General features: G+C 36.6%; 1 protein-coding gene across 2 annotated transcripts; it reads left to right on the forward strand.

Moving 5' to 3' along the window:
- The first annotated feature begins 2,203 nt into the window (after positions 1–2,203).
- LOC138306700 (zinc finger protein 91-like) lies at positions 2,204–17,818 on the forward strand. 2 transcript variants are annotated; one of them, XM_069247161.1, is made up of 2 exons: positions 2,204–2,322; positions 15,039–17,818. In XM_069247161.1, exon 2 carries the CDS (start codon positions 15,160–15,162, stop codon positions 17,290–17,292), a length of 2,133 nt encoding a protein of 710 aa, XP_069103262.1. In that variant the 5' UTR covers positions 2,204–2,322; positions 15,039–15,159; the 3' UTR covers positions 17,293–17,818. The 2 variants fall into 2 exon arrangements, with proteins under 2 accessions (XP_069103262.1, XP_069103263.1); XM_069247162.1 differs by lacking the exon at positions 2,204–2,322 and adding an exon at positions 8,382–8,399.
- Positions 17,819–26,342: the final 8,524 nt, after the last annotated feature.

Raw genomic sequence — 26,342 nt, forward strand, 5'->3', positions numbered from 1 at the left:
ATTATGGCAAGTTGGTACTAAGGCGACGATTGCTTATGGATTTGATGGAAGACCTGAACAGCTAGGAGAAAGATTTTAGGAGTGTGATGGACATTCTTTTAGAGGGAAGGCAAAGAACGAGATAATTAGTCCAACTGTTGCCGCAAATTATTATTTATTAATTAAGTCGATTTAGTATTACAATTTTAAGACATTGAATTTTCTTCCTCTCCTTACTCCCCTCTCTCTCTCTCTCTCTCTCTCTCTCTCTCTCTCTCTCTCTCTCTCTCTCTCTCTCTTTCTCTCCAAAGTGTTCTTATTTACTATTTAATCATATTTATATATTTCATTACTTTGCATATCATGTTTGTATTCGTTCTGTATTTTGGAAAGGGTGGCAATATAAGTTGCATAAACTTGTACCCAATCCTTTTGTATATATTTGCAATAAAATATGTTAAATCAAAATCAAAATCACTTGGTGACGTCAACACTAGCGCAAGCGGGAAATTCAAAGTATATTCGTGCATAGTTTTGAATTTGAATGATTGTAATGGAAATATAAGTAATAAACTGTTACCAGATTGGACATACAGTTGATATGAAGCCCATCCGTCCGAAGGATAAATATTCATGGCGCCCTAATTTATCTTCCTTCCGGATGGGCTTCATATCAACTGTATGTCCAATCTGGTAACAGTTTATTGCTTAAATGACTCGATTCCAACGGTTGCACATATACGATGTAATTCTATTGACAATTTAATATACATTATATATAACAGTAAATGTTTGGAAATTGACCTTGTTAATAACCTCATCAATTAAAAAATATATATTAAATTTGATTTAGGAGCGCTTTAAAGTCTTATTTCGACCATTGGCAAAAAATACAATATACTGTATAAATTTTAGTTGCTGTAATTACTCAAATATTCGAAATTTATGGTTATAACACAGTTATGAAAAAATCAATTAAAATCCTGTTTTTTACACATCTTCATTTTAAAGATGCTGCACCGCTGACAAATGGTATTTTTTTACTGTCAAAAACAGGAGCAGACGATTTGATCTTTTTCTCCAGTTACAAAAGTTACTTACTTAACACCATTACTACCATTGAAATGTTTTTGAAAAAGGCAAAATAAGTGATTTTATATTATTTTTTGTGTAAATTAGACATATATATATATATATATATACATGATTAAACACCAATTATTGTTCAAATTATGAATATCATTTATGTTCTGTCGGCGGTGGAGCATCTTTAAATTTTCCATCCACCATCATTTAGTATATTCTCTCTCTGTATCTGTAATCTGTATTTTGTAATTGTCTTTTTCTCTAATTTTGTGTTTTTGTATGTATACTCATTATACTTTGAAAAATGTATTAAACATTTATTTCAAAACTAGAATTATGTCAGTATGAATTTCCGATAAACGGAATTAGGATTTCCGATATCGGAATTAGGATTCCCGATATCGGAAATTTCAATTATACCGGAATTAATAGAACAAGAGGCGCAAAGGGCCTTAACGGTCATCTGGCTACCTTGACAATAGTAAAATTAATTATATATGGTGTCGTTTTGTCAGGATCATGTCAGGATCATTTCCAATTTCTTTCAACAAATTTTATTTCAAACAAGCGGCCCAAGGGCCTTAACATATAGGAAATTAATTAGATATAGTGTCATGGTAGTCATCTTCGATTTGGGATCAACCAGAGATGTGACAATACTTTGTCGGGACCATGTCAGGATAATTTCATGCAAGTTTCTGCCAAATAGCACCGATAGAACTTGAGAAGAAGTTCAAAATGTGTGTTCAAGATGGCGGCTGTGGCGGTGTGAAAAGTGGGAAATTTTGAAAAAGCCTCTCTATGAGCCGCGATGGCCCAGTGTCTCGACATATAATATATACCACAAGCCCTCCATCTCTGGGTAGCGAGTTCGAATCCCAAGTGGGGCTGTTACCAGGTACTGACCGCTGGGCGGTGGTTTTTCTCCGGGTACTCCGGCTCTCCACCACCAACAAACCTGGCATGTCCTTAAATGACCCTTGCTGTTAATAGGACGTTAAACTAATAAAACTGTCAGTTATACTGTAAGCATCTAATGTGTATTGTTCCGGATAGCTGTAACCGTCCGTTAACTAATAAAACTGTCGTTATACCGGATAGCTGTAACCGTCCGTTGGTTCTGGCAGTTAGTAGATTACATATACTTCCGGTTCAGTAGTTTACCGTGCTATGGTCATGGTATATCCTGGAAAAAGACCTCATACACTACACGTGTAGTACATGAAAAGTTCTCATGGTGAAATAACAAAGCCTAAGGTAATGTTAGAAATGGTACCATTATTTTTGTAACTCCTTTTTATCTTTCCAATATTATTTGGAGTCTACGATCTTAAACTATCGTTCTGCTCCGCCGTTCTGCTCCGCTAATTATAGCAGTTTAGCAGGTTGGGGACCATCCCGTATATGCAGGATAGTCCTGCATTTGAGTAATAGTCCTGTATTTGAGGGATAAATTTGTTACTCAAATGCAGGATTATGTGAAATGAAAATGGATAAAGTTGTTTTAAAAATTTGTATCAAAAAAGGGCGTCATCATTTTCAGATACTCATATAACTAATTGAAAACTTTATGTATTTGTTTATGAACCATTGAATTCTATTATCTCACTTTGTAATAAAGTGACAATTTAGGTGCTCTCCATAGACTACAGTGTATAGCCATCAGGGAAATTTAGTGCAAATGTCATGGTTGATTGACTTTTTACCTGTGTTCTATTTTTAGCCCCATAGTAAGCAAATAGAGGTGTGATTTGTTTGTGACTTTTACAAACTTTTAGATGATGAAATTTGTTTCCTTGGCTCCGCTAATTATAGCAGTTTATACGGGAGAGCTTAGTAGCGCGATTGAAACGGAAAAATATGATCGTCGCCAGTAATAAACTAAAAAGAAAACATCTGATAAAGTGTTATCATCATTAGCCTAGTAATATGCAAAACCTTGTTGAATTACCGTATTTGATGTAAATAGTGCCCCTCCCCTTTTCTAGAGAGGAATTTCTTCTTTGGTTTATCACCATCCGTCAATAGTGGCGATTTTAGATGAGGTGATCGGCTCAGTGGCGTGGGGGAGGGGGTTATATACAGTGCATTTTTTTCCCTTCTGGTGCTGGAATAGATAAAAGTAGATAGGTTAAAAACATGATAAAAATGATGTGTTTATTTGTGAGTGGGGGCTTCAAGGGCTACATTGTTTATGTTTGCCTTGAAGCCCTCCAGTGTAGTGTTTTGTACTGTTGCCACAGGGAGGAGATTCCAGTGTGTGATGGTGTGTGAGAAAAAGGAATACTTCAATGTATCCTTTGTGGCTGCGATGTGTCTGTATGCATAGGGATGTGTGTGTCTAGTGCGGGTGTCTACAGGTGTTAGGTATTGTTCTGGGTTGATGGCAACGAGATGGTGTGTGATTTTATATAGGAGGATGAGTCGTGATTGTAGACGACATGTTTTTGGTGTTGGTCATTGGGGTGACACCCTTATATCCCTACGGCCCAATAGTCCGAAGGTCCATTAGTCCGAAGGTCCAATAGTCCGAAGGCCCTTTAGTCCAAAGGCCCAATAGTCTGAAGGCCCGTTAGTCCGAAAATTAGTAAATATTGCAAGTTATAGAGATGTTATAATTAACGTATTTTGACGAAAACATTTTTCGGCACTGCTGATCTGAAAATTTCTGTGGACGGCAAGTTGTCATTTCTTCATGGAGCAATGCAAGGTCAAAATTACATTAAAATAAAAAAAATAATAAAAAAGAATATCTTACATTTTATAGGATATCTCACAAGCATACATTCTATGGATTATCTTACAAATTTCATAGTGAAAAATAGTGTGTTATTTTGTTTTATTTTTGAACTATGATTGATTTCATTTGTTCAAATAGTTTTTAATTCAAACTTGTTTTATTTCAATTTTGAAAGTGTCAATAATTGTAATAAGAACGTATATATGTATATACTAGTGTAAATTCCTTACCTATAGCTTGCCTTAGGTAGAAACATAATAGAAACTTCCGGATTAATGTGTCAGAAAAATATGAACAAAGGACAAGTTTCAGAGCTGTAATATGAATTACTCAAAACCCTAATTTAAGAGCTTAAGTGTTGACAGCGCCGGATATTATTACCTAACCAGATCTTTGTCGGTAAATCAGACACTGCTATAAGGTCGTTTTCAATGTTTACGCGAAGGTCATTTATTGCTTAAATTATGCCGTAAGCGCGTTATGAAACAACGTGGTTCTGACCACTCGAGTCCGCAGGTTATGATCTAATGATCACTGCGCATGTGCACCTGTCGAGATGCTGATTTCGGTTAACTGGTCTAGTCACTCTTGACCAAGACCAATAAAGAGGAAACATCGAAAGAAACAGCTGTCTTTATTATATTTACAGAACGACAAAACTCGATGAAACAAACATGCAAGCTTTAAGATGTCCGATTGTTAGCCTTTTGTACACTGTATTGCATTAGGATTAACATTGCTCCATGAATAAATGATGAATATAATCAAATCTTACCGAAAAATGACCTTTATCATACCTATTAACGTCGTTATATTGTACAATATATCATTGTATTTAACGACTTATTTTTGCTTCCCCGTTCTTTGAATTGTTTATTCTACCCATAATGAAGGGAATTGTCCGCATATATAATGATATTTTTTGGGGGAAGTATTAAACAGGATTGCATTTTACATATAAAAAATAATACTCTTTAATATCAGATACGTTTACGAATTTCAAGATAATGCTCTTTTTGAAAATACGCTACATTTCGTTGGTTCATATCATTTTTCGTATAAATTCTATAGTCACATACATGTAAGTAACCTTAGCAAGTTTACAACAAATCTTTTGCATCGAAAACTGTAATAAATGTGTTTCATTTCAAGTACTGTTTGCATATAAATTCTAGTTTTATTATCTGTTTTCGGACTATCGGGCCTTCGGACTATTGGGCCTTCGGACTAACGGGCCTTAGGACTAATGGGCCTTCGGACTGACGGGCCTTCGTACTATTGGGCCGTAGAAATATAAGGCGGTCACCGTCATTGGAGTGTGTATAACAGGTCTGAGACTGAAGAAGTGTTATGATATCTGTTGTGTACATATCTTGCTGCTCTGCGTTGAGTTTTTTCTATTTGTTGTATTTGGCCAGTATTGTGTGGGTCCCAGATAGAGGAGCAGTACTCTAGTTTGGGTCTGACAAGTGCTTTATATGCGTGTTCTTTAATGTGTGGTGAATTGATTGTGAGGTTTCGTTTTAGGAAACCTAGTGTTCTGTTTGCATTTGCGGTGATGTTGTTAATGTGTTTGTCCCATTGGAGGTTGTTTTGTAATGTGAGGCCTAAGTATTTACTGTATTTGACGTGTTCAAGTGAGTGGTTACGGAGAGTGTAGTTGTGGTGGTTTTTGTTGCGTTTGGTGGTAGTGGAAATGACCTTGCACTTGTCGGGGTGAAATTGCTTAGTCATGTTCCCATTGTCCTGCGTTGTCAAGGTCGTGTTGTAGTTTCTGTGTGTCTTCTTGTTTATGTATGGTCTTGTAAATGATACTATCGTCTGCGAAAAGTCTAAGGGTGCTGTGTTTCATGTATTCATGTAGGTCGTTGATATATATTAAGAAAAGTATGGGGCCCAGACAGGTTCCTTGAGGGACTCCGGATGTTACTGGTATTTTGTGTGAGTGTTTGCCCTCAAGTATTACTGTCTGGGTGCGATGTGAAAGAAAATCTGTAATCCATGCATGTGTGTTACCTGTGATGCCGTAGTATTTGAGTTTTTACTGAAGGCGTTTGTGATGTACTTTGTCAAAGGCTTTTGCAAAGTCCATGATTATGATGTCTGTGTGCGTGTTGTTTTGTGGTTTTGTGTGAGGTTGTATGGAATTGAAGTTGTATACAAAAACACCCCCTTTCCATTGATTTAACCAAAGGAGTTTTGTGATTCAGGTGTAGTGATACAAAAACCAGTAATGTTACCCCTTTCCATAACTGGTGTTGTCTTTAGAGCTTTTAGTAACCAATTGGAGTTGTATTATTATACAAGTATAAAACGTTCTGTCAATATCGCTACTGTTACTAAAAGTATATAATATACAAAGTGCTTTATATGTCTTTAGAGCTTTAATGTGCCTATTACCCTAATGGTATAAAGTAAGGTTATAAACCATTATAACATGCAAACATTTTGTCAGAACATTTTCAGATAACTTTTACCGAAGTGAAAAATTTTGTCAAAAAGCCTATGAGGCATTATGTTTTTTACGTAATTATGAAGGTCTTTTAGGGGATTTTACGCCAAGTCCAGAAATGTGAATATAATTGACAGAATGTGAGCGGTTCCTGGTGATTCAGCATTATGACAGTGATAGTTATAAACACTTAAAATTAATAGCTAAATGTTGTATTCGCATAAAATAATTGTAAACAGACAAAAAAGTATCGTCTTTAACTGTGCATGGATTGATTTTTCGGAGGCAGTTACTCCACTAGACAAAGTAATGTTATGCAACCATTATAAAACGTTTGTTTGCAACTTGCCCCTTTAACAGTTGGGGAATATCGCTTTTTATATAGGCAACATTTACTGAGATAGTTTGGTACTAAACTGGATTTAAATGTGCTTTTATTATACAAATCCCATGAATTGAAAAAATGTGGATTTTCTTGATGCCGTAATATGTAAAAATTATGAATTGAGGTTTGAAGGGGACTATTTTACACAAAGTCCAGAAATTGTGAATATGATGTCATGTGAGCGTTGGTAGAATTAGAAATGGTATTATCTTTATGTTTGTATTTGGACAAATAATGTAATATGCAAAAAAATATGCATGTATAACGCATAAATAAAAAATTTTTGCTTTACTTACAAAAAAGTTTGAGAAATTGTTAGTGCCCTTGAGGAGTTTTTCGGAAATGCTCCATTTTTTGAAAAGTATATAGCAATATGTAGATTTCAGCATTTTCATCTATTTTTTAGAAACAAATCTATAAACTTCAATTGCCCCTTTAAACATTGTAGTTTGGGAATATGCAAGTTTTGAATTGTTTTTCCCTGACAAACTGGAGTAAGCATCCCCTTTTTGGAGTATGTTTGGTAAAGTTGTAATAATGGATTAAATTGCTTTTATATTAACCATAACAATTTTCACAATGCCTCTAACATATTTATTTATATATGACAAACTTGCCAGAATTGGTTTTATTAAATCACAAATAATAATGCAACATTATATAGGAAGGGAGTAACCCCCAACTATTTTAGGAAAAAGCACCTTTCCATACCTAAAGACTAACCGATATTAGGAAAATTGTAATCATGCATCAATTGCATACATACGGAATATAATACAATTATGTAAAAAGTCATCGTGCTTTCTAATCAACTTTGACAAATGTTAATGATTAACATTTTTACTGCAAATCCATTATTGTTACAAATCTGGCAGTCATATTTCGGACTATGAACTTCAAATCGCTTATTATGGCCGTATTAATAATGTGATTTGTTGAATGGTATCCATCCTTGAAGGATTTGAATGATTTACGATTCATTATATTGCAAATCTTTATTCTGAAGCTGGATCATGTACAATCAAACCTCTCAAAACATAAATAGTTAATTGTAATGTTGAGCCGGTTTAGAGAGTAATCGTTTTGGAATGTGAAAATATCAAACATTTTTTTAATCCGGACAATGTCGGAAAGTTTTTTTATAAATAGTGTAATTGTAATGGCTAGTGTTCAAAACAACGATGATTTTAATAGCTGTTTATCAAAAAATATGAATCATGAAGTTAAAAGTCAATGGATTACAACAATCCTGACGTTTCATTTATAAACGTAATTTACAGTTAGCGCCTTGCAGAATGTTTCTTGGTTAAATCCAACTCGTAGCAAACTATCCAAACCTTGTATTATACGATCCTGGACTATACATTACATGTTACATGTATAATTGGCAATTACACGATGGGCGGTCGTTTTTCCTGGGTACTAGTCATTTTCACCAAACAATTAAATGGCCGGCTTCTTTACAGAATGATACAGCTATTCGACAGCTACATAGGATGTTAAACTAAAAACTGTGTCATTTGAATTACGATGTATTTCACTGTGTATTAAGCTCTGTTGTTTTTCCTACAGATGCAAAACCGTTTAGCAAGTATATACCTTCGTTATTTCAGGTTCATGTTAGATATTACATATATTTCATCTCGGTTATAGTTACCGTGTACCTATAGGGATGGTATATTTTGGAAAAGACCTCATACACTATGATGTACTAGTACATGAAAATTTCTCATTTCGATGAAATAACAAAGCCTAAGGTAATGTTTTCAGAAATGGTACCATTATTTTTTAATTTTTACTTTACCAAGATCTCAACAATTCGTAATGATCTTTGGGAGGCATATTTTTGGAAGTCTTACGATCCATATTTACTATTAATGACAGAAAATTCTGCTCCCTACAGCTGATTATCATGTTTAGTAGTTTATTATAGTGAACTTTTGAGTCACTTAGCGCGATTTGAAACGTAAAATAGGAGGCAAAACCTTTGACAGATCGTACCAGTAAAAAACTAAAAAGAAAATGCAATCTGATAAAGTGTTTCATTCAAATTTCTACCTTGTAATATGCAAAAATATCCTTAAAGTTCTTTTAATTACCGTATTTGATGTAAATAGTGCCCCTCCCCTTTTCTATTGATTGGAATTTCTTTTCCATGTATTTATCACCAAAATGCGTCAATAGCATATACGATTTTAGAAACTGAGGTGATTGACGGCTCAGTTTGCGTGGGGGGAGGGGGTTATTTAACCTTCATATTACAGTGCATTTTTTGGGGATGGTGCTGGAAAGATATTGCTACAAGTACAGTTAAAAAATAATACATGACCAAAAAATGAGGTTTTACATTTGTGAAATGGGGGCTTCAAGGGCTACGTTATACGTTTATGTTTGCCTTGAAGCCCAGTCCATTTTACAGTGTTTTGTACTGTTGCCACAGGGAGGAGATTCCAGTGTGTAAAAATCTGTGTGGAAAAAAGGAATACTTCAATGTATCCTTTGTGGCTCGATGTTAAGTAAATATAAGTATGCATAGGGATGTGTGTGTCTAGTGCGGGTGTCTACAGGTGTTAGGTACATGTGGGGTTGATGGCAACGAGATAACTGGTGTGTGATTTTATATAGGAGGATGAGTCGTGATTGTACCAAATTGCGTTGGTCATTGTTTAACGTTCTTTGTCCGAAGGTATGTCCGAAAGCCCTTTAAAAGGCCCATATCTAGAAGGCCAGTTAGTCCGACATTAGTTTTGCAAGTTATGTTATAAAATTTGTATTTTGAAAAACATTGAGACTGAAGAAGTGTTATGTTGTTTTGATATCTGTGCAAGTAAACATAAAAAAAAAATTGCTGCTCAGCGTTGAGAATATTTTTTTACATTGTATTTGGCCAGTATTGTGTGGGGGCCCAATAGAGGAAATGCAGTACTTCTTAACTAGTTTGGGTCTAGTTTTTAATTCAAACTTGCTTTATTATATGAAAGTTTCAAAATTTAAGAACGTAATGTATATTAGGTACTTGATTGTTAGGTTTCGATTTAGGAAACCTAGTGTTCTGTTAGCAATTGCGGTGTGATGTTTGTTATAGTGTATTGTGCCCATTGGATGGTTTGTTTTGTAATGTTAGGCCTAAGTATTTACTGTATTTGAGACGTGTTCAAGTGAGTGGATTACGGAGAGTGTAGTTTTGTGGTGGATTATTTGTGTGCGTTTGTGGTAGTTGAGATTGACCTTATCACATGTCGGAGTTGAAATAGCAATTAGACATGTCGAGGTCGTTCACATTTGTCCGGGGGTTGTCAAGGTCGTGATTTAGTATCTGTGTTTGTCCTTCTTGATTATGTATGGTCTTGTAAAATGATACTATCGTATTCTGCGAAAAAGTCTAAAGGTGCTGTGTTTTCATGTAATTCATGTTAGGGTCCGTTGATATATATTAAGATCAAATGATAGGGAGGCCCATACAGTTCCCTTGAGGGGACTATCCGGATTAGTTACTCTGGGTATTATGTGTGAGTGTTTTGCCCTCCAGTAATTACTGTCCATGGGTGCGATGTTAAAAGAAATCTGAAATCGCATGTGCATTTGTGTTACCTGGATGCCGTAGTATTTGAGGAGTATTTACTGAGTGCGTCTTGTGTAGTAACTTTGTCAAAGGCTTTTTGCAAGATCGCCATATATTGATGCATGTCTGGTGTGCGTGTTGTATTTCTGTTGTTTTGGGTCTTTAAATGATACTATGAGGTGGGTATGGAATTGTATAAGTTGTATACAATATTAAGAAAATTGGGGCCCAGACACTTTCCATTGATTTAACCAAAGGTATTTTGAAACTGTGAGTGACGTTTTTTGGAAGTGGTATTACTGTTTATGTGAAAGAAAATCATCCATTTGTGTTACATGCCGTACATATTTTTACTGAAGGTCGTTTGTATGAACTTGTCCAAAATTCTTTTGCGAAGTCCTGATTATGATGTCCGTAGTGCCGTGTTGTTTTTTTGGTTGTGTGCGGTTTGTATGGATTTGAGAGTTTTCTACAAAGAATCACCCCCATTGTCCATTGATTTAATAACCCAAAGGAGCTTTGACGTTTCTTCTCAATTAATATATAGTATACATAAATAAAAAAATACCCCGTATATACTGTTATAAAAACACATGCAAACATTGCCCCCAGAACAAATTTAACAGAAACTTTTAATCTTAACCGAAGTGGAGAAAATTTTTGGCAACAAAAATGCATTTCATTCCTACTGACTGTTTATATAGTGATAAAGGGGGAAATTTTTATACTATACTTTATAGTAATTGACAGAACGTCCAAATCCAGATGCTTCAGCATTGTATACATGTGAATAGAAAGTAAAACACTATAAACGCCCTAGCTGCAATGTTGTTAGTCTCAAAAGACTTTAAGAACAGAAAATGGTGTCGTCTATAGAGCTAACAATTAGTGCTCTAATTACTGCAAATTGGCGCAACAGTAATGATTAATCAGCAAACCATTTATAAAACGTTTGTTTGCATTTTCATCTTAACTTGTTCGTATATCGCTTTTACTTACTAGGCAATATAAACCTGAAACACACATCAGAATTTATCAAATTCCCAACTGAGGCAATTTATATTTTTTAAACGTACATACAAATGAAGGTCTTTATCCTGAAGGTGGATTTTTAACGCCAAGTCCAGAAATTTGTGAATATTGATGTCATGTTAGCGTAACGTCTATAAACGAATGGTAGTAATTTGTTGTTATGGACACATTAAAGATGTAAATTATGCCATGAATGACGCATAAAAATAAATGAAACTACAAAAAAGTATAGAAAACAGTGACCCGGGTGATTTTTCGGAGGCAGCGCATCCCCCGCCCACTAGCGACACATAGGGACATGTGTATAGCAGCGCCGTTGTTACTATATTTCGTTTCTATAAACTCCCCTGCTCCCTATTAAACCAGTTCGGGGAAAAACCACCAACTTGCAGTAATATAGCCAAAACTGGAGTATCATACCCCAATAGGATTAAGGATTTGGAACTAAAATGGATTAAATTAGCTTTTTATTTTCCCCGCAACTATATTTCACAAAACTGCATTTATTTAACTATTGAAACAAAACAAGGAGCTGAATTAGATTTATTATCGTGCCGAAAAAGTATTGAAAATAGATGGCAATAACTTTGAGAAAAGTTGCATCATCTTCAAAAAAAAAAAATTTAATTATTTTATGCTTGCTACAGTACAAATTTTCAGTAAATTGTAGTTTTATCTTGTGCATATTAATAATGCGATTTTTTTTGAAAGCATAGCAAACATTAGAGATTTCCACACAGCAATATCAAACTATTTAATAGAAACAAACTCTAAAACTTCAATAGGGATAATAAAACTACTAGTATTGCATATAATATTCAGAGTTGATTGTTTTCCCCATCGGACCCTTTAGTTAAGCACCCTCACCCTACTACAAAAGTAAGCAAAAGCAGCCCTCACCACCTTTTCTGGAGAAGAAGTTGAAGGTTGTATAAACAAACACCCCTCTTTATATATGGAATTAACAATAGAGATTGTGCCGTCAAGACCATCAGCATTGTATATCCTATATACTCTCATGGAACTTATATGCGGAGTCTTTAGTACATGGAAAACACTGACGATCATCAAAAACCCGTATTCGAAACCACAATAATCGCGGCAATGTGTCCCAGATAGAGAGGCTTCCTCCCCCTTTTTGAGGTGCGCCCTCATATTTCAATTGCTCAGCGCTCAAAAAAGGACCCAACAACTAACCTAAAACGGTATAACAATTTGCAATATTATATGAACTAAAATATAGCACCATTTCTTTTTTTCATTTTTAATAAATCAATAATTTAAGCGCCCAAGGAAAGAAGAAGCCTCCCTGTGCGCTTATTGGGGTCCATACAAGTAATCAGTATATAACGACACCCCATAAGAAAAAAGGGCCTTTGTGTTCAAATAAATGACCTTGACCTTCGTTCAAGGTCACAGGGGTCAAATAGGCTAAAATTTTTAAATGACTTCTTCTATCAAGAACTAAATGAACCAGGATAATCATATTAGGGCTTTAGCATGCTGGGATGAAGGGCTATCAAGTTTGTTCAAATGAAGGACCTTAACCTTCATACAAGGTCATAGGGGTCAAATAGGCTAAAATCCTTTAAACAACTTATTGTCAATAACTAAGAGGCCTAGAGACCTGATATTGGGCCTTTGACATGCTTTTATGAAGGGCTATCAAATTTGTTCAAATGAATGACCTTGATCTTCATTCAAGGTCATAGGGGTCAAAAAGGATAAAATCTTTAAACAACTTCTTCTCAAGACCCAGAAGGCCCATGGTACTGATATTGGGCCTGTAGCATGCTTGGATGAAGGGCTATCAAGTTTATTCAAAGGAATGACCTTGATCTTCATTTAAGGTCACGGGCGGCAAATAGGCTAAAATCTTTAAACGACTTCTTCTCAGGAACTTGAAGGCCCAAGGTACTGATATTGGGCATGTAGCATGCTGGGATGAAAGGCTACCAAGTTTGTTCAAATGAATTACCTTGACCTTCAATCAAGGTTACAGGGGTCAAATAGGCTAAAATCTTTAAACGACTATGTTGTATTGTACTAATAGTCAGATGACCGTTAAGGCCCATGGGCCTCTTGTTAATATTTTATATTTCTTGTGTAGTTCTACAAGTAGCTGAATTTACCAGAAATGGTCCCGATCAAGTGTTGTCATTCAGATCAATTCAAAATCCAAGATGGCCACCTTTTAAGCTGCCATCTTTAAAACACATCTTCAGCATAAAAGAACAATTTGATTCAAACTTGCCTGAATGATCATGACATGATCCTGACTGAGTGGTGTTATTTATTAGCATCTGTTTGATCTGAAAAGCAAGATGGCTACCATAGCCATAATTTTGAATGCACATTTTGACTTCCAGATGACTGTTTATGTCCTTGAGCCTACTTTAACAGCAATGTTTTTAGGTCATCTGAGACAAAGTCTCAAGTGACCTATTCTAATTACCTTTTGTCCGTCATCATCTGTTGTATGTCCGTAATTAAGCAATTTACATTTTCAACTTCTTCTCCAAAACTGCTGAAGCAATTTCAATGAAATTTGGCACATATCTTCTAAGGTATAAGGCCAATCAAAAGTGAGAATTATACAGTCTCCTTGCCCAGGGGGCTGTGGGATAGGCCAAAAGGGGTAAAATTGACTAAAAATTCAAAAATCTTATTCTCTACTCACAGATGTGCTACAATAGAAGCAAATACTCTTCATTGATGGAAAGGTCTCAAGGTCCTTGACAAAAGCTGTGAATTAGATGACCCTGGGGTCACTTGTTTCCCATCAGAAGGGGGTTCAGTTTACTATAGTTTATATAGGGAAAGGCCCATGAAAACACATTTTTGAACATTATTTGGTCATTTGTTATAGGAAATGAGTCAAATGTTGTCAGAATTATCAGTATGAGATAGTACATATACGTATTTTAACACCATATCCATATTGGTCATGACCGACCCCCTGGGGCCAAAAAGGGGTCAAATAGGCTAAAACTTCAAAAATCTTCTAAAATTCTGGAAATGGTACCGATAGAATCAAATACTTTATAGATGGAAAGGTCTTAAGTTATTTTATGAAAATTGTGAATATTATGACCCTGGGGTCTCGCGTATCCCCCCCAGGGGAGGGGGTCAAGTTTACTTTAGTTTATATGAAAAACACATTAATGAACATTATTTGCTCAATTTTCATAGGAAATTAATCAAACTTGGTTAGAATTGTAAGCCTGAGATTTAGCATTTTAAGATCCATATCGGTTCTTGCTGACCCGCGGAGGGACCAGAGGGTCATGATCAGGGCCAAATAGGGTCAAAATGACAAAAATTTCAAAGAATCTCCATGCACTGACCGACTTCAAAGGCCAGTATATATGTTTCATTCTATATCCGAACTCGGGTGACTGTTAAGGCCCATGGGCCGGCGCCTCAGCTCTTGCTTGTATTCAGAATTTGCATATTACAGAGTTATCTGCACTTGCGGGGTGGTATTGATTGTGACATCATGTGTTTGCGAGTGCAACGTCATACGTTTCAGAGAAAACGACGTGAATTGCGCTCACAAAATGATGACGTAACAATCGATACCTACCCGCAAGGGAGCTAACTCTGTAATATGCAAAGACGGAATACTTACATGTACATCTTGCCAACCATTGTGATTTGAACCTTTAACTCTTTCACCCCTATGTAACTTTAGTAGACTCTACCATCAATTGATCTGGATGAGTCCATTATGGCCTACAGTGGTGAAAGGGTTAAAATACATGTGTACATTTTTGTCATTAACATATTCTTTTTATCTCAGGCAGAAGAAAGCCAGTGATTGTGAGTGCCAACAACTAGGAGGTCACCAGAATGATGTAAAGTGTGTCTGATCATCTAAAAAGGCACAACAGGATACATACAGGAGGAGACCTTAACAGGCTATGTCGCATACAGGAGAGAAACCTTACAAATGTGATGTCTGTGGTAAGGGGTTTAGTGGGTCAGGTGACCTACAGAAACACCTCAGGATACATACAGGAGAGAAACCTTACAAATGTGAAGTCTGTGGTAAGGGGTTTAGTGGGTCAAGTGACCTACAGAAACACCTCAGGATACATACAGGAGAGAAACCTTACAAATGTGATGTCTGTGGTAAGGGGTTTAGTGGGTCAAGTGACCTACAGAAACACCTCAGGGTACATACAGGAGAGAAACCTTACAAATGTGATGTCTGTGGTAAGGGGTTTAGTGAGTCAGGTCCCCTACAGAGACACCTCAGGACACATACAGGAGAGAAACCTTACAAATGTGATGTCTGTACTAAGGGGTTTAATGTGGCACATCACCTGCAGTATCACCTCAGGACACATACAGGAGAGAAACCATACAAATGTGAAGTCTGTGGTAAGGGGTTTAGTTTGTCAGGTGACCTACAGAGACACCTCAGGACACATACAGGAGAGAAACCTTACAAATGTGATGTCTGTACTAAGGGGTTTAATGTGGCACATCACCTGCAGTATCACCTCAGGACACATACAGGAGAGAAACCTTACAAATGTGATGTCTGTGGTAAGGGGTTTATTGCAAAATATAACCTACAGAAACACCTCAGGACACATACAGAAGAGAAACCTTACAAATGTAAAGTCTGTGGTAAGGGGTTTATTGCAAAATATAACCTACAGAAACACCTCAGGACACATACAGGAGAGAAACCTTACAAATGTAAAGTCTGTGGTAAGGGGTTTAGTGCAACTAATTCCCTAAAAAATCATTTCAGGGTACATACAGGAGAGAAACCTTACAAATGTGATGTCTGTACTAAGGGGTTTAATGTGGCACATCACCTGCAGTATCACCTCAGGACACATACAGGAGAGAAACCTTACAAATGTGATGTCTGTGGTAAGGGGTTTAATGTGGCACAGCACCTGCAGTATCATCTCAGGACACATACAGGAGAGAAACCTTACAAATGTGATGTCTGTGGTAAGGGGTTTAATGTGGCACATAACCTACAGAGACACCTCAGGACACATACAGGAGAGAAACCACACAATCGTGATGTCTGTGGTAAGGGGTTTAGTGAGACATGTAACCTACAGAAACACATCAGGTCACATACAGGAGAGAGACCATACAAATGTGATGTCTGTGGTAAGGAGTTTATTCAGAAATGTAGCCTACAGAAACATCTCAGGACACATACACGAGAGAGACCATACAAATGTGATATCTGTGGTAAGGGGTATAATCAGACAGGTCCCCTACAGAGACACCTCAGGACACATACAGGAGATAAACCTTACAAATGTGATGTGTGTGGTAAGAGGTTTAGTGCATCTAATAACCTAAAGAAACACATCAGGACACATTCAGGAGAAAAACCTTACAAATGTGATGTCTGTGGTAAGAGGTTTAGTACATCTAGTATCCTAAAGACACACCTTAGGACACATTCAGGAGAAAAACCTTACAAATGTGATGGCTGTGGTAAGAGGTTTAGTGCATCTAATAACCTAAAGAAACACCTCAGAACACATACAGGAGAGAAACCTTACAAATGTGATGTCTGTGGTAAGGTGTTTAATCAGACACAAAACCTACAGACACACCTCAGGACACATACAGGAGAGAAACCATACAAATGTGATGTCTGTGGTAAGGGGTTTAATCAGACACAAACCCTACAGAGACACCTCAGGACACATACAGGAGAGAAACCTTACAAATGTGATGTCTGTAGTAAGGGGTTTATCATGAAACAAAACCTACAGAGACACCTCAGGACACATACAGGAGAGAAACCTTACAAATGTGATGTCTGTGGTAAGGGGTTTAGTGCAACATATAACCTACAGATACACCTCAGGACACATACAGGAGAGAAACCACACAAATGTGATGTCTGTGGTAAGGGGTTTAGTGCGACAGATAGCCTACAGAGACACCTCAGGACACATACAGGAGAGAAACCTTACAAATGTGATGTCTGTGATAAGGGGTTTAATCAGACACAACACCTACAGAGACACCTCAGGACACATACAGGAGAGAAACCTTACAAATGATGTGTGGTAAAGTGAAACAAGTCACCTACAGAGATATTTGACTGATACAGAACCTTACACGTGTGATGTCTGTACTTAAGGGTTTAAAAGTCAAGCATATTTTGTTATTTCAGATACCTGTAATTAAGTAAACATTTGTGAACACATACAACAGAGAAGCTGTACAAATTTGATGTTTGTTATTAAGGATTTAGTATGAAATGAAGGGACACCACAAGTCACACATGTGTTAGTAACTTCACATTGTCTTTGTAAAAAGCGATGAAGTCATTCAATTCAGGCCAAAAAATGATTTGTTTGTTTCCCTAGAGTTTAGCAGCTACAGTCTAGTCCAAACCTTCAAAATATAGCCTACTTAATTAAGTATATAAAAGCTTATATTTCTGAGAGTTTTTTCCCCCTTGTATATGAATCCTTAATTGATCTGAAACTTGCAATTGTAAATCACCAAGATGATCAAACTAAAGAACTTTATGATTCAAGCTATGTTGCATTTGAATGAGTTATAAATTATTGTTCATTTTTAGTCAGTTTTTGATTGGTAAAAACTTCTTTTTATTGCAAAAAGAAGAAAAATGTCTACCAATACACATACACAACCTAACAGGGCCACGGAAGGTGAAACAAAAATATTATAAATTTTAAAGGATTGCCTAACCTACAGACACATTCCAGAAGGAGAAACAAACATATTATTAAGGATGGCCTTACCTTCAGACACATTCCAGAAGTTGAAACAAATATATTATTAAGGATTGCCTAACCTTCAGACACATTCAAGAAGTTGAAACAAACATATTATTAAGGATTGCCTAACCTTCAGACACTTTCCAGAAGTTGAAACAAATATATTATTAAGGATTGCCTAACCTTCAGACACATTCAAGAAGTTGAAACAAACATATTATTAAGGATTGCCTAACCTTCAGACACATTCCAGAAGTTGAAACAAATATATTATTAAGGATTGCCTAACCTTCAGACACATTCCAGAAGTTGAAACAAATATATTATTAAGGATTGCCTAACCTTCAGACACATTCCAGAAGTTGAAACAAACATATTATTAAGGATTGCCTAGCTAACCTACAGACACATTCCAGAAGTTGAAACAAACATATTATTAAGGATTGCCTAACCTTCAGACACATTCCAGAAGTTGAAACAAACATATTATTAAGGATTGCCTAACCTACAGAAGTTCAGAAGCATTCCAGAAGCCATTCATGGTTATATTGAAAACAAAAGTGATTAATGTAATCAATGATAAACCTGTGTTTGGTCAAAAGAGACAAAAAAAAGTAATTTTGATATGATAATTAGGAAGGAATCATATTTTATCATTTTAATATAAATGCATGATTATCAAACTTATCATGGAGTCAGAAATATTGAACTTCATATGTCTTATTCTATTTATAAATTTCTTTTAGATTTAAGTAACAGTACTTTCAGTACTTTGATAACAGTAATCCATCTGAGTGTACTTAAGTAAGAATTGATTTCATGCTTGCAATTTTTTTTTCTTTCTAAATATATTTTTATTCAGTAATCAACAAATACTCGCAATATTTAGTGAGACTCTCGCTGGCTCATGCATATGTACATAGACTAAATGAGACTAACATATGTTGTTTTTTTACTGAAATTCGCGCTTGATGTTTAGTGAAGTTCATGTCTCCCAATGGTTAAGTGACACGAGACCCCTGCCTTAAATTATCTAAGTAAAACACAGACTTGACATTTCTTGAGTGAGACTCATGTATCTCATCTGAAGTTGTTTTATCAAAACTCACACCTGACCTTGTTCTAGTGTGTCTTACCTGAAGTTTTAGTGAGACTCTTGCGTGAAGTTATTAAGTGAGACTCATGTATGACGTTGTTTAGGTGAGACTGAAATTATTTGAGTAAAACTCAAACTTGACGTTGTTCAAGTGCGACTCACACTTAACCAGGTTTAAGAGACTTGATCATGCTTGAAATATTTCACTATTGTATTTATGTACTATTAACAGCCCAAGGTTAAAATAAGCACATAACTCCCAAGTGGCCCTAAATCCATTCAGCAGTGAGTCTCACCTAAACATGGTCAAATGTGAGTCTCACTTAAACATGGTCAAATGTGAGTCTCACTTAAACATGGTCAAGTGTGAGTCTCACTTAAACATGGTCAAATGTGAGTCTCACTTAAACATGGTCAAGTGTGAGTCTCACTTAAACATGGTCAAAAATGTGAGTCTCACTTAAACATGGTCAAATGTGGTCTCACTTAAACATGGTCAAAGTGTGAGTCTCACTTAAACATGGTCAATGTGGTCTCACTTAAACATGGTCAATGTGAGTCTCACTTAAACATGGTCAAATGTGAGTCTCACTTAAACATGGTCAAGTGAGTCTCACTTAAACATGGTCAAATGTGAGTCTCACTTAAACATGGTCAAATGTGGGTCTCACTTAAACATGGTCAAGTGTGAGTCTCACTTAAACATGGTCAAATGTGAGTCTCACTTAAACATGGTCAAATGTGAGTCTCACTTAAACATGGTCAAGTGTGAGTCTCACTTTAAACATGGTCAAATGTGGGTCTCACTTAAACATGGTCAAGTGTGAGTCTCATTAAACATGGTCAAATGTGAGTCTCACTTAAACATGGTCAAGTGTGAGTCTCACTTAAACATGGTCAAATGTGAGTCTCACTTAAACATGGTCAAATGTGAGTCTCACTTAAACATGGTCAAATGTGAGTCTCACTTAAACATGGTCAAGTGTGAGTCTCACTTAAACATGGTCAAGTGTGAGTCTCACTTAAACATGGTCAAGTGTGAGTCTCACTTAAACATGGTCAAATGTGAGTCTCACTTAAACATGGTCAAATGTGAGTCTCACTTAAACATGGTCAAATGTGAGTCTCACTTAAACATGGTCAAATGTGAGTCTCACTTAAACATGGTCAAGTGTGAGTCTCACTTAAACATGGTCAAAGTGTGAGTCTCACTTAAACATGGTCAAGTGTGAGTCTCACTTAAACATGGTCAAGTGTGAGTCTCACTTAAACATGGTCAAGTGTGAGTCTCACTTAAACATGGTCAAGTGTGAGTCTCACTTAAACATGGTCAAGTGTGAGTCTCACTTAAACATGGTCAAATGTGTGAGTCTCACTTAAACATGGTCAAGTGTGAGTCTCACTTAAAAATGGTCAGTGTGAGTCTCACTTAAACATGGTCAAGTGTGAGTCTCACTTAAATGTCAGTGTGGTCAAGTGTGAGTCTCACTTAAACATGGTCAAGTGTGAGTCTCATTAAACATGGTCAAGTGTGAGTCTCACTTAAACATGGTCAAGTGTGAGTCTCACTTAAACATGGTCAAGTGTGAGTCTCACTTAAACATGGTCAAGTGTGAGTCTCACTTAAACATGGTCAAGTGTGAGTCTCACTTAAACATGGTCAACTTAAATATGGTCAAGTGTGAGTCTCACTTAAACATGGTCAAATGTGAGTCTCACTTAAACATGGTCAAGTGTGAGTCTCACTTAAACATGGTCATGTGGTTCATAATGGTCAAGTGTGAGTCTCACTTAAACATGGTCAAGTGTGAGTCTCACTTAAACATGGTCAATGTGAGTCTCATTAAACATGGTCAAGTGTGAGTCTCACTTAAACATGGTCAAATGTGAGTCTCACTTAAAGATGGTCAAGTGTGAGTCTCACTTAAACATGGTCAAGTGTGAGTCTGACTTAAAGATGGTCAAATGTGAGTCTCACTTAAACATGGTCAAGTGTGAGTCTCCCTAAAACATGGTCAAGTGCAATCATTAAACATGGTGGTCAAGTGTAGTTCTTAAACATGGTCAAGTGTGAGTCTCACTTTAAAGATGGTCAAGTGTGAGTCTCACTTAAACATGGTCAAGTGTGAGTCTCACTTAAACATGGTCAAGTGTGAGTCTCACTTAAACATGGTCAAGTGTGAGTCTCACTTAAACATGGTCAAGTGTGAGTCTCCTTAAACATGGTCAAGTGTGAGTCTCACTTAAACATGGTCAAGTGTGAGTCTCACTTAAACATGGTCAAGTGTGAGTCTCATTAAACATGGTCAAGTGTGAGTCTCACTAAAACATGGTCAAGTGTGAGTCTCACTTAAACATGGTCAGGTGTGAGTCTTACTTAAAATGGTCAAATGTGAGTCTCACTAAAATGGTCAAGTGTGAGTCTCACTTAAACATGGTCAAGTGTGAGTCTCACTTAAACATGGTCAAGTGTGAGTCTCACTTAAACATGGTCAAATGTGAGTCTCACTTAAACATGGTCAAGTGTGAGTCTCACTTAAACATGGTCAAGTGTGAGTCTCACTTAAACATGGTCAAGTGTGAGTCTCATTTAAACATGGTCAAGTGTGAGTCTCACTTAAACATGGTCGAGTGTGGTCTCACTTAAACATGGTCGAGTGTGGGTCTCATTTAAACATGGTCAAGTGTGAGTCTCACTTAAACATGGTCAAATTTGAGTCTCATTTAAACATGGTCAAGTGTGATCATTAAACATGGTCGAGTGTGAATCTCACTTAAACATGGTCAAATGTGAGTCTGACTTAAACATGGTCAAATGTGTCACATCAAATTTGAGTTTTACTTAAATGATAACAGCCATGAGACGCACTAGAACAAAGTCAAGAATAAACTAAACTAAAATTTGAGTATTTGCTCATTTTCATGGTATGTTTTCAAACTAATTGTTGAATATTAATTCAGCTGTATTTTAATAAAGTCTTGTGTTTTGAAAAACTAACTCAAAATATGAGTGTTATGCAATTCATATTGCACGGAATATGTTTATCTTAATTTGTTCAACAGCATGGTGTCCATGGAAACTGATAGCAATAGTTTGTTTGTTTGTTTGTTTGTGGTAAATTAGTGACAGTAAATATTATTTATCAACTTATGTATCTTCTCTAACTCATTTATTGTTTTTTTTTAGTTTTCACAGATATAAATTGGCAGCAAATTTTGACACAATAAGAATTTTGGAGGGCAGTGTATGTCATAATAGAATTAACATACAATGATATCATATATTCCGTCTTTGCATATTACAGAGTTAGCTCCCTTGCGGGTAGGTATCGATTGTTACGTCATTGCTTTTTGAGCGCAATTCAAGCCGTTTTCTCCGATGTGTATAATGTAATACTCCCAAACACATTACATCACAATCAATACCTATCCGCAAGTGCAGATAACTCTGTAATATGCAAATTCGGAATTTACAAATGTATAGTTGATTACTGCATGGTCTTGATGACATCATAGTAAATATGATGTACATCATAAAACGGGCAATATCGATGAAATACTTTCCATTGCATGTCAAAGCGACAAATTCAAAGTACATGTACCTGGAAATAAAGTTTTAAGCCCACTTTGTTAAAAAAAATTGGCTGAGTTACTAGACTTATCATTTTAGAAATATCCTACCTCCCCTTTGTACTAATTCAAGAAGAAAATCAATCAAAATGTATCTTTCAGGATAATTGGAAGCACTTGGTGACTATTAAAAGCCCATTAGCTTTACGAATGCAAAAGCATTATTTTGAAGAGTTGCAAAAATGATTAGCTTATCATTAATACTACACTTACAATCGCATTGTAAACGATTAGATAAATTAAGTTTGTGCTGAAGATTTATTTTGAGAATTTTTTTAATTTTTGTTTCGGAAAGATAAAAAGCCTTTAAAGATAGCTGAGGACTCAATATGTATCCAGTTTAGATAACTCTTTTTAGTTCCTCTGACCCAAACGATCAGGATGACCTAGGCCTATAGTCATTGTGGTCAACCGGCAGCATGTGCTGTCCTTTGTGCATAAACTTCTGCATTTAAAATACTACTCCTCCTTAACCTCAAAGTGGATTTCAACCATATTTGGTTTGAAACATTTTTGGAAAAGGACAATCATATTATATATATATGAGCCTACTACGAACGCGAGGGGCAGGTCTCCAATAGGGGAAATTTTCTAATTTGAGCTTTAAAATCCTAATACTCCTTCATCCTTGAAAAGATGGCAACTAAATTTGGTTTGAAACATTTTTAAGAAAGGACAATCATATGTATTTGAATGAGCCTAGTCGTCCAACCCCTAGGGGAAGAAGGGCGGGTCCCAAAAAGGGGAAATTCTCTTAATTATAGCTTTAAAATCCTACTCCTTCTTAACCTTTGGATGGATAGCAACCAAAGATTTGAAATATATTTGGGAAAGGACAATCTTATTGTATCTAAATGAGCCAAGTACGACCTCAAGGTGCAGTGGGGCGGGGCCTAAAAAGGTGAGCTAATAAGCCAAGTTGGACCTCTAGGGAGAAAGGGACAGAGCTCCCAAAGGGGAACCTTGCTGAAATTTGGTTTAAAAATCCTACTCCTTTCTTAATCCTTGAATGGGTTACAACCATATTCGTCATGGAACATCTGTAGAAACAAATTCAAATGAACGAACTTGACTGCCATTCAAGGTCACAGGGTCAAAAAGGCTAAAATCTTCAAACAACTTTTTACAAATTACAGAGAGGCCTTAGGCAACCTGATATTCAGCCTGCAGCATGCTGGGACGACGAGCTACCACTTTGTTCAAATAAATGACCTTGACCTTCATTTAAGGTCACCGGAGTCAAAGAGACTTAATTTTTAGCCCACCATCATCATATGGTGGGCTATTCAAATTGTCTTACGTCAGTGGTCCGTCGTCCGTTGTCCGTATGTAAACAATGCTTGTACCCGCTATTTCTTGAGAAGTACTGCACAAATATTTCTCAAATATTACATGCCTGGTTCCCTTGGTCACTAGGAGTGTCATGCTGATCTTCAGACTGAATGGAAAACAATATGGCCGCCAGACAGCCATCTTGGATTTGGGCAGTTGATGTTTGTTACCGTTATTTCTTAGGAAGTTCGTACTGAAGTGATCTTTCTCAAATTTCACATGAAGGTTCCCCTAGAGCCTGGCTCTAGGAGTGTCATGCTGATTTTCAGACTGATTGAAAAAACAATATGGCCGCCAGGCAGCCATCTTGGGTTTTGGCATTTGATGTTCGTTACCGCTGTTACTCAGAAAGTACTAAACTGATCTGTCTCAAATTTAATATGTAGGTTCCCCTAGGGCACTTGAATTGTCATGCTGATTTTCAGACTGATCGGAAAAATATATGGCTGCTAGGCAGCCATCTTGGATTTTGCCAGTTGATGTTTGTTAACGCTATTTTTCAGAAAGTGCTCAAGGGGCCTGTCTCAAATTTCATATGTAGGTTCCCCTTTGGCCTAGGGCCCTATGAATATCATGCTGATTTTCAGACTGATCGGAAAAACAATATGGCAGCCATCTTGAATTTTGCCATTTGATGTTTGTAACCGCTATTTCTCAGAATGTACTGAAGGAATCTGTCTCAAATTTCATACATTGGTTCCTCTAGGGCCATAGGAGTGACATGCTGATTTTCAGACTGATCAGAAAAATAATATGGCCGCCAGGCAGCTATCTTGGATTTTGGCAGTTGATATTGGTTACCACAATTTCTCAGAAAGTGTCTCAAGTTTCATATGCTGGTTTCCCTGGGGGCTTAGGAGTGTCATACTGATTTTATTTGTAGGTTTCTCTAGCGCTGTAGTTGTGGATATTGCATTTTGAGACCGATCAATCAACAAGATGGCCGACCGGGCGCCATCTTGGTTTTTAGTATTTGCAGGTTCGTTCTTGCTATTTCTGTGAATTAATGAGGGATATATCTCAAATTTAATATGTATGTTTCTCTAGTGCCCTAGTTGTGCATATTGCATTTTGGGACCGATCGGTCAATGAGATGGCCGACAGGCCGCCATCTTGGATTTTGATTGTATTCTTTTGGGGGGGGGGGGGGGAATTTGGTTATTGAAGTTTATTACCACTATTTCTCAGAAAGTACTGAAGGGATCTGTCTCAAATTTAATATGTAGGTTTCTCTAGGACCCTACATGTAGTTGTGCATATTCCATTTTGGGACTGATCGGTGGACAATATGGCCTACCGGCCACTATCTCGATTTTTCAAATCGCTTTTCGTCCGTGGTCTGTCCTTCCGTCCGTTAACAATTCTGGTTACCGTTATTTCTCAAAAAATGTTGAAGGAACTTCACATGTAGATTCTCGATCCAAGGGCCCTAGTTTTGCATATTGTATTTTGCGACCAATCGGTTGACAAGATTGCCGCCAGGCAGCCATCTTGGATTTTGATAGTTGAAAAAGTTTGTTACCTCTACTTCTCAGAAAGTACAGAAGGGATCTGTCTCAAATTTCAAGTGTAGGTTCCCCTTTGATTCTAGTTGTGCATAAGCATTTTGGGAGACAGCTCGGTCTTCAATAAGGCCGACATCTTAGATTTTGATATTAAAGTTTGAAAAACAGAGAAAACATATCCCACTCTCAATTTGCAGACATAGATCATTTTTTGGTGGGTGACAAGATCCCTCTGGTTCACTTTAACTTTCGTTTCCCATTCTGTAAGAGGTTACGTAAGCTGGTTTTTGTACCTCGACACCTCGGGATTGGTACTATAAAGGGACCGCGGTGACCTAGTGGTTAAGATGTCTAGAAATATCACAAGCCTTCCACATCTTGGTCGCGAGTTCGAATCCGGGACTGACCGCTGTCGGTAGGTTTCCCTCGGGTACTCCGGCTTTCCTCCACCAACAAATATGGCACGTCCTTAAATGACCCTGGTTGGGATACTTCGGAAATCACATACCGAAATCTAGGAAAAGTTATACATATTTCATAAATTCATATGTTGAATAAATATATCACAAAGACGTCATTTATGTTGCGAAAATTATCAACAATTTAAAAAGTATAGTTGTCAATGAGATTTGACAATATTTATAAAAGATGTGCTTCCTCAATCAAATCATTATAACTAAAGGTCTTTGAGAAAGAATGACAATGACTGAGGCGTTTGAATACCTGATAAGCCGCCAATAGAAGTAAAATAAAAATAATTAAAAAAAAATTATAAATAAGAAAAGTAGCCAAATTGTTTT

This window comes from Argopecten irradians, chromosome 13, assembly GCF_041381155.1.
Source record: "Argopecten irradians isolate NY chromosome 13, Ai_NY, whole genome shotgun sequence".
Lineage (NCBI taxonomy): Eukaryota > Metazoa > Mollusca > Bivalvia > Pectinida > Pectinidae > Argopecten > Argopecten irradians.

Excerpts from the sequence above, each read along its gene's own strand:
- LOC138306700 (XM_069247161.1), top strand. The coding sequence starts at position 15,160 with ATGTCGCATACAGGAGAGAAACCTTACAAATGTGATGTCTGTGGTAAG.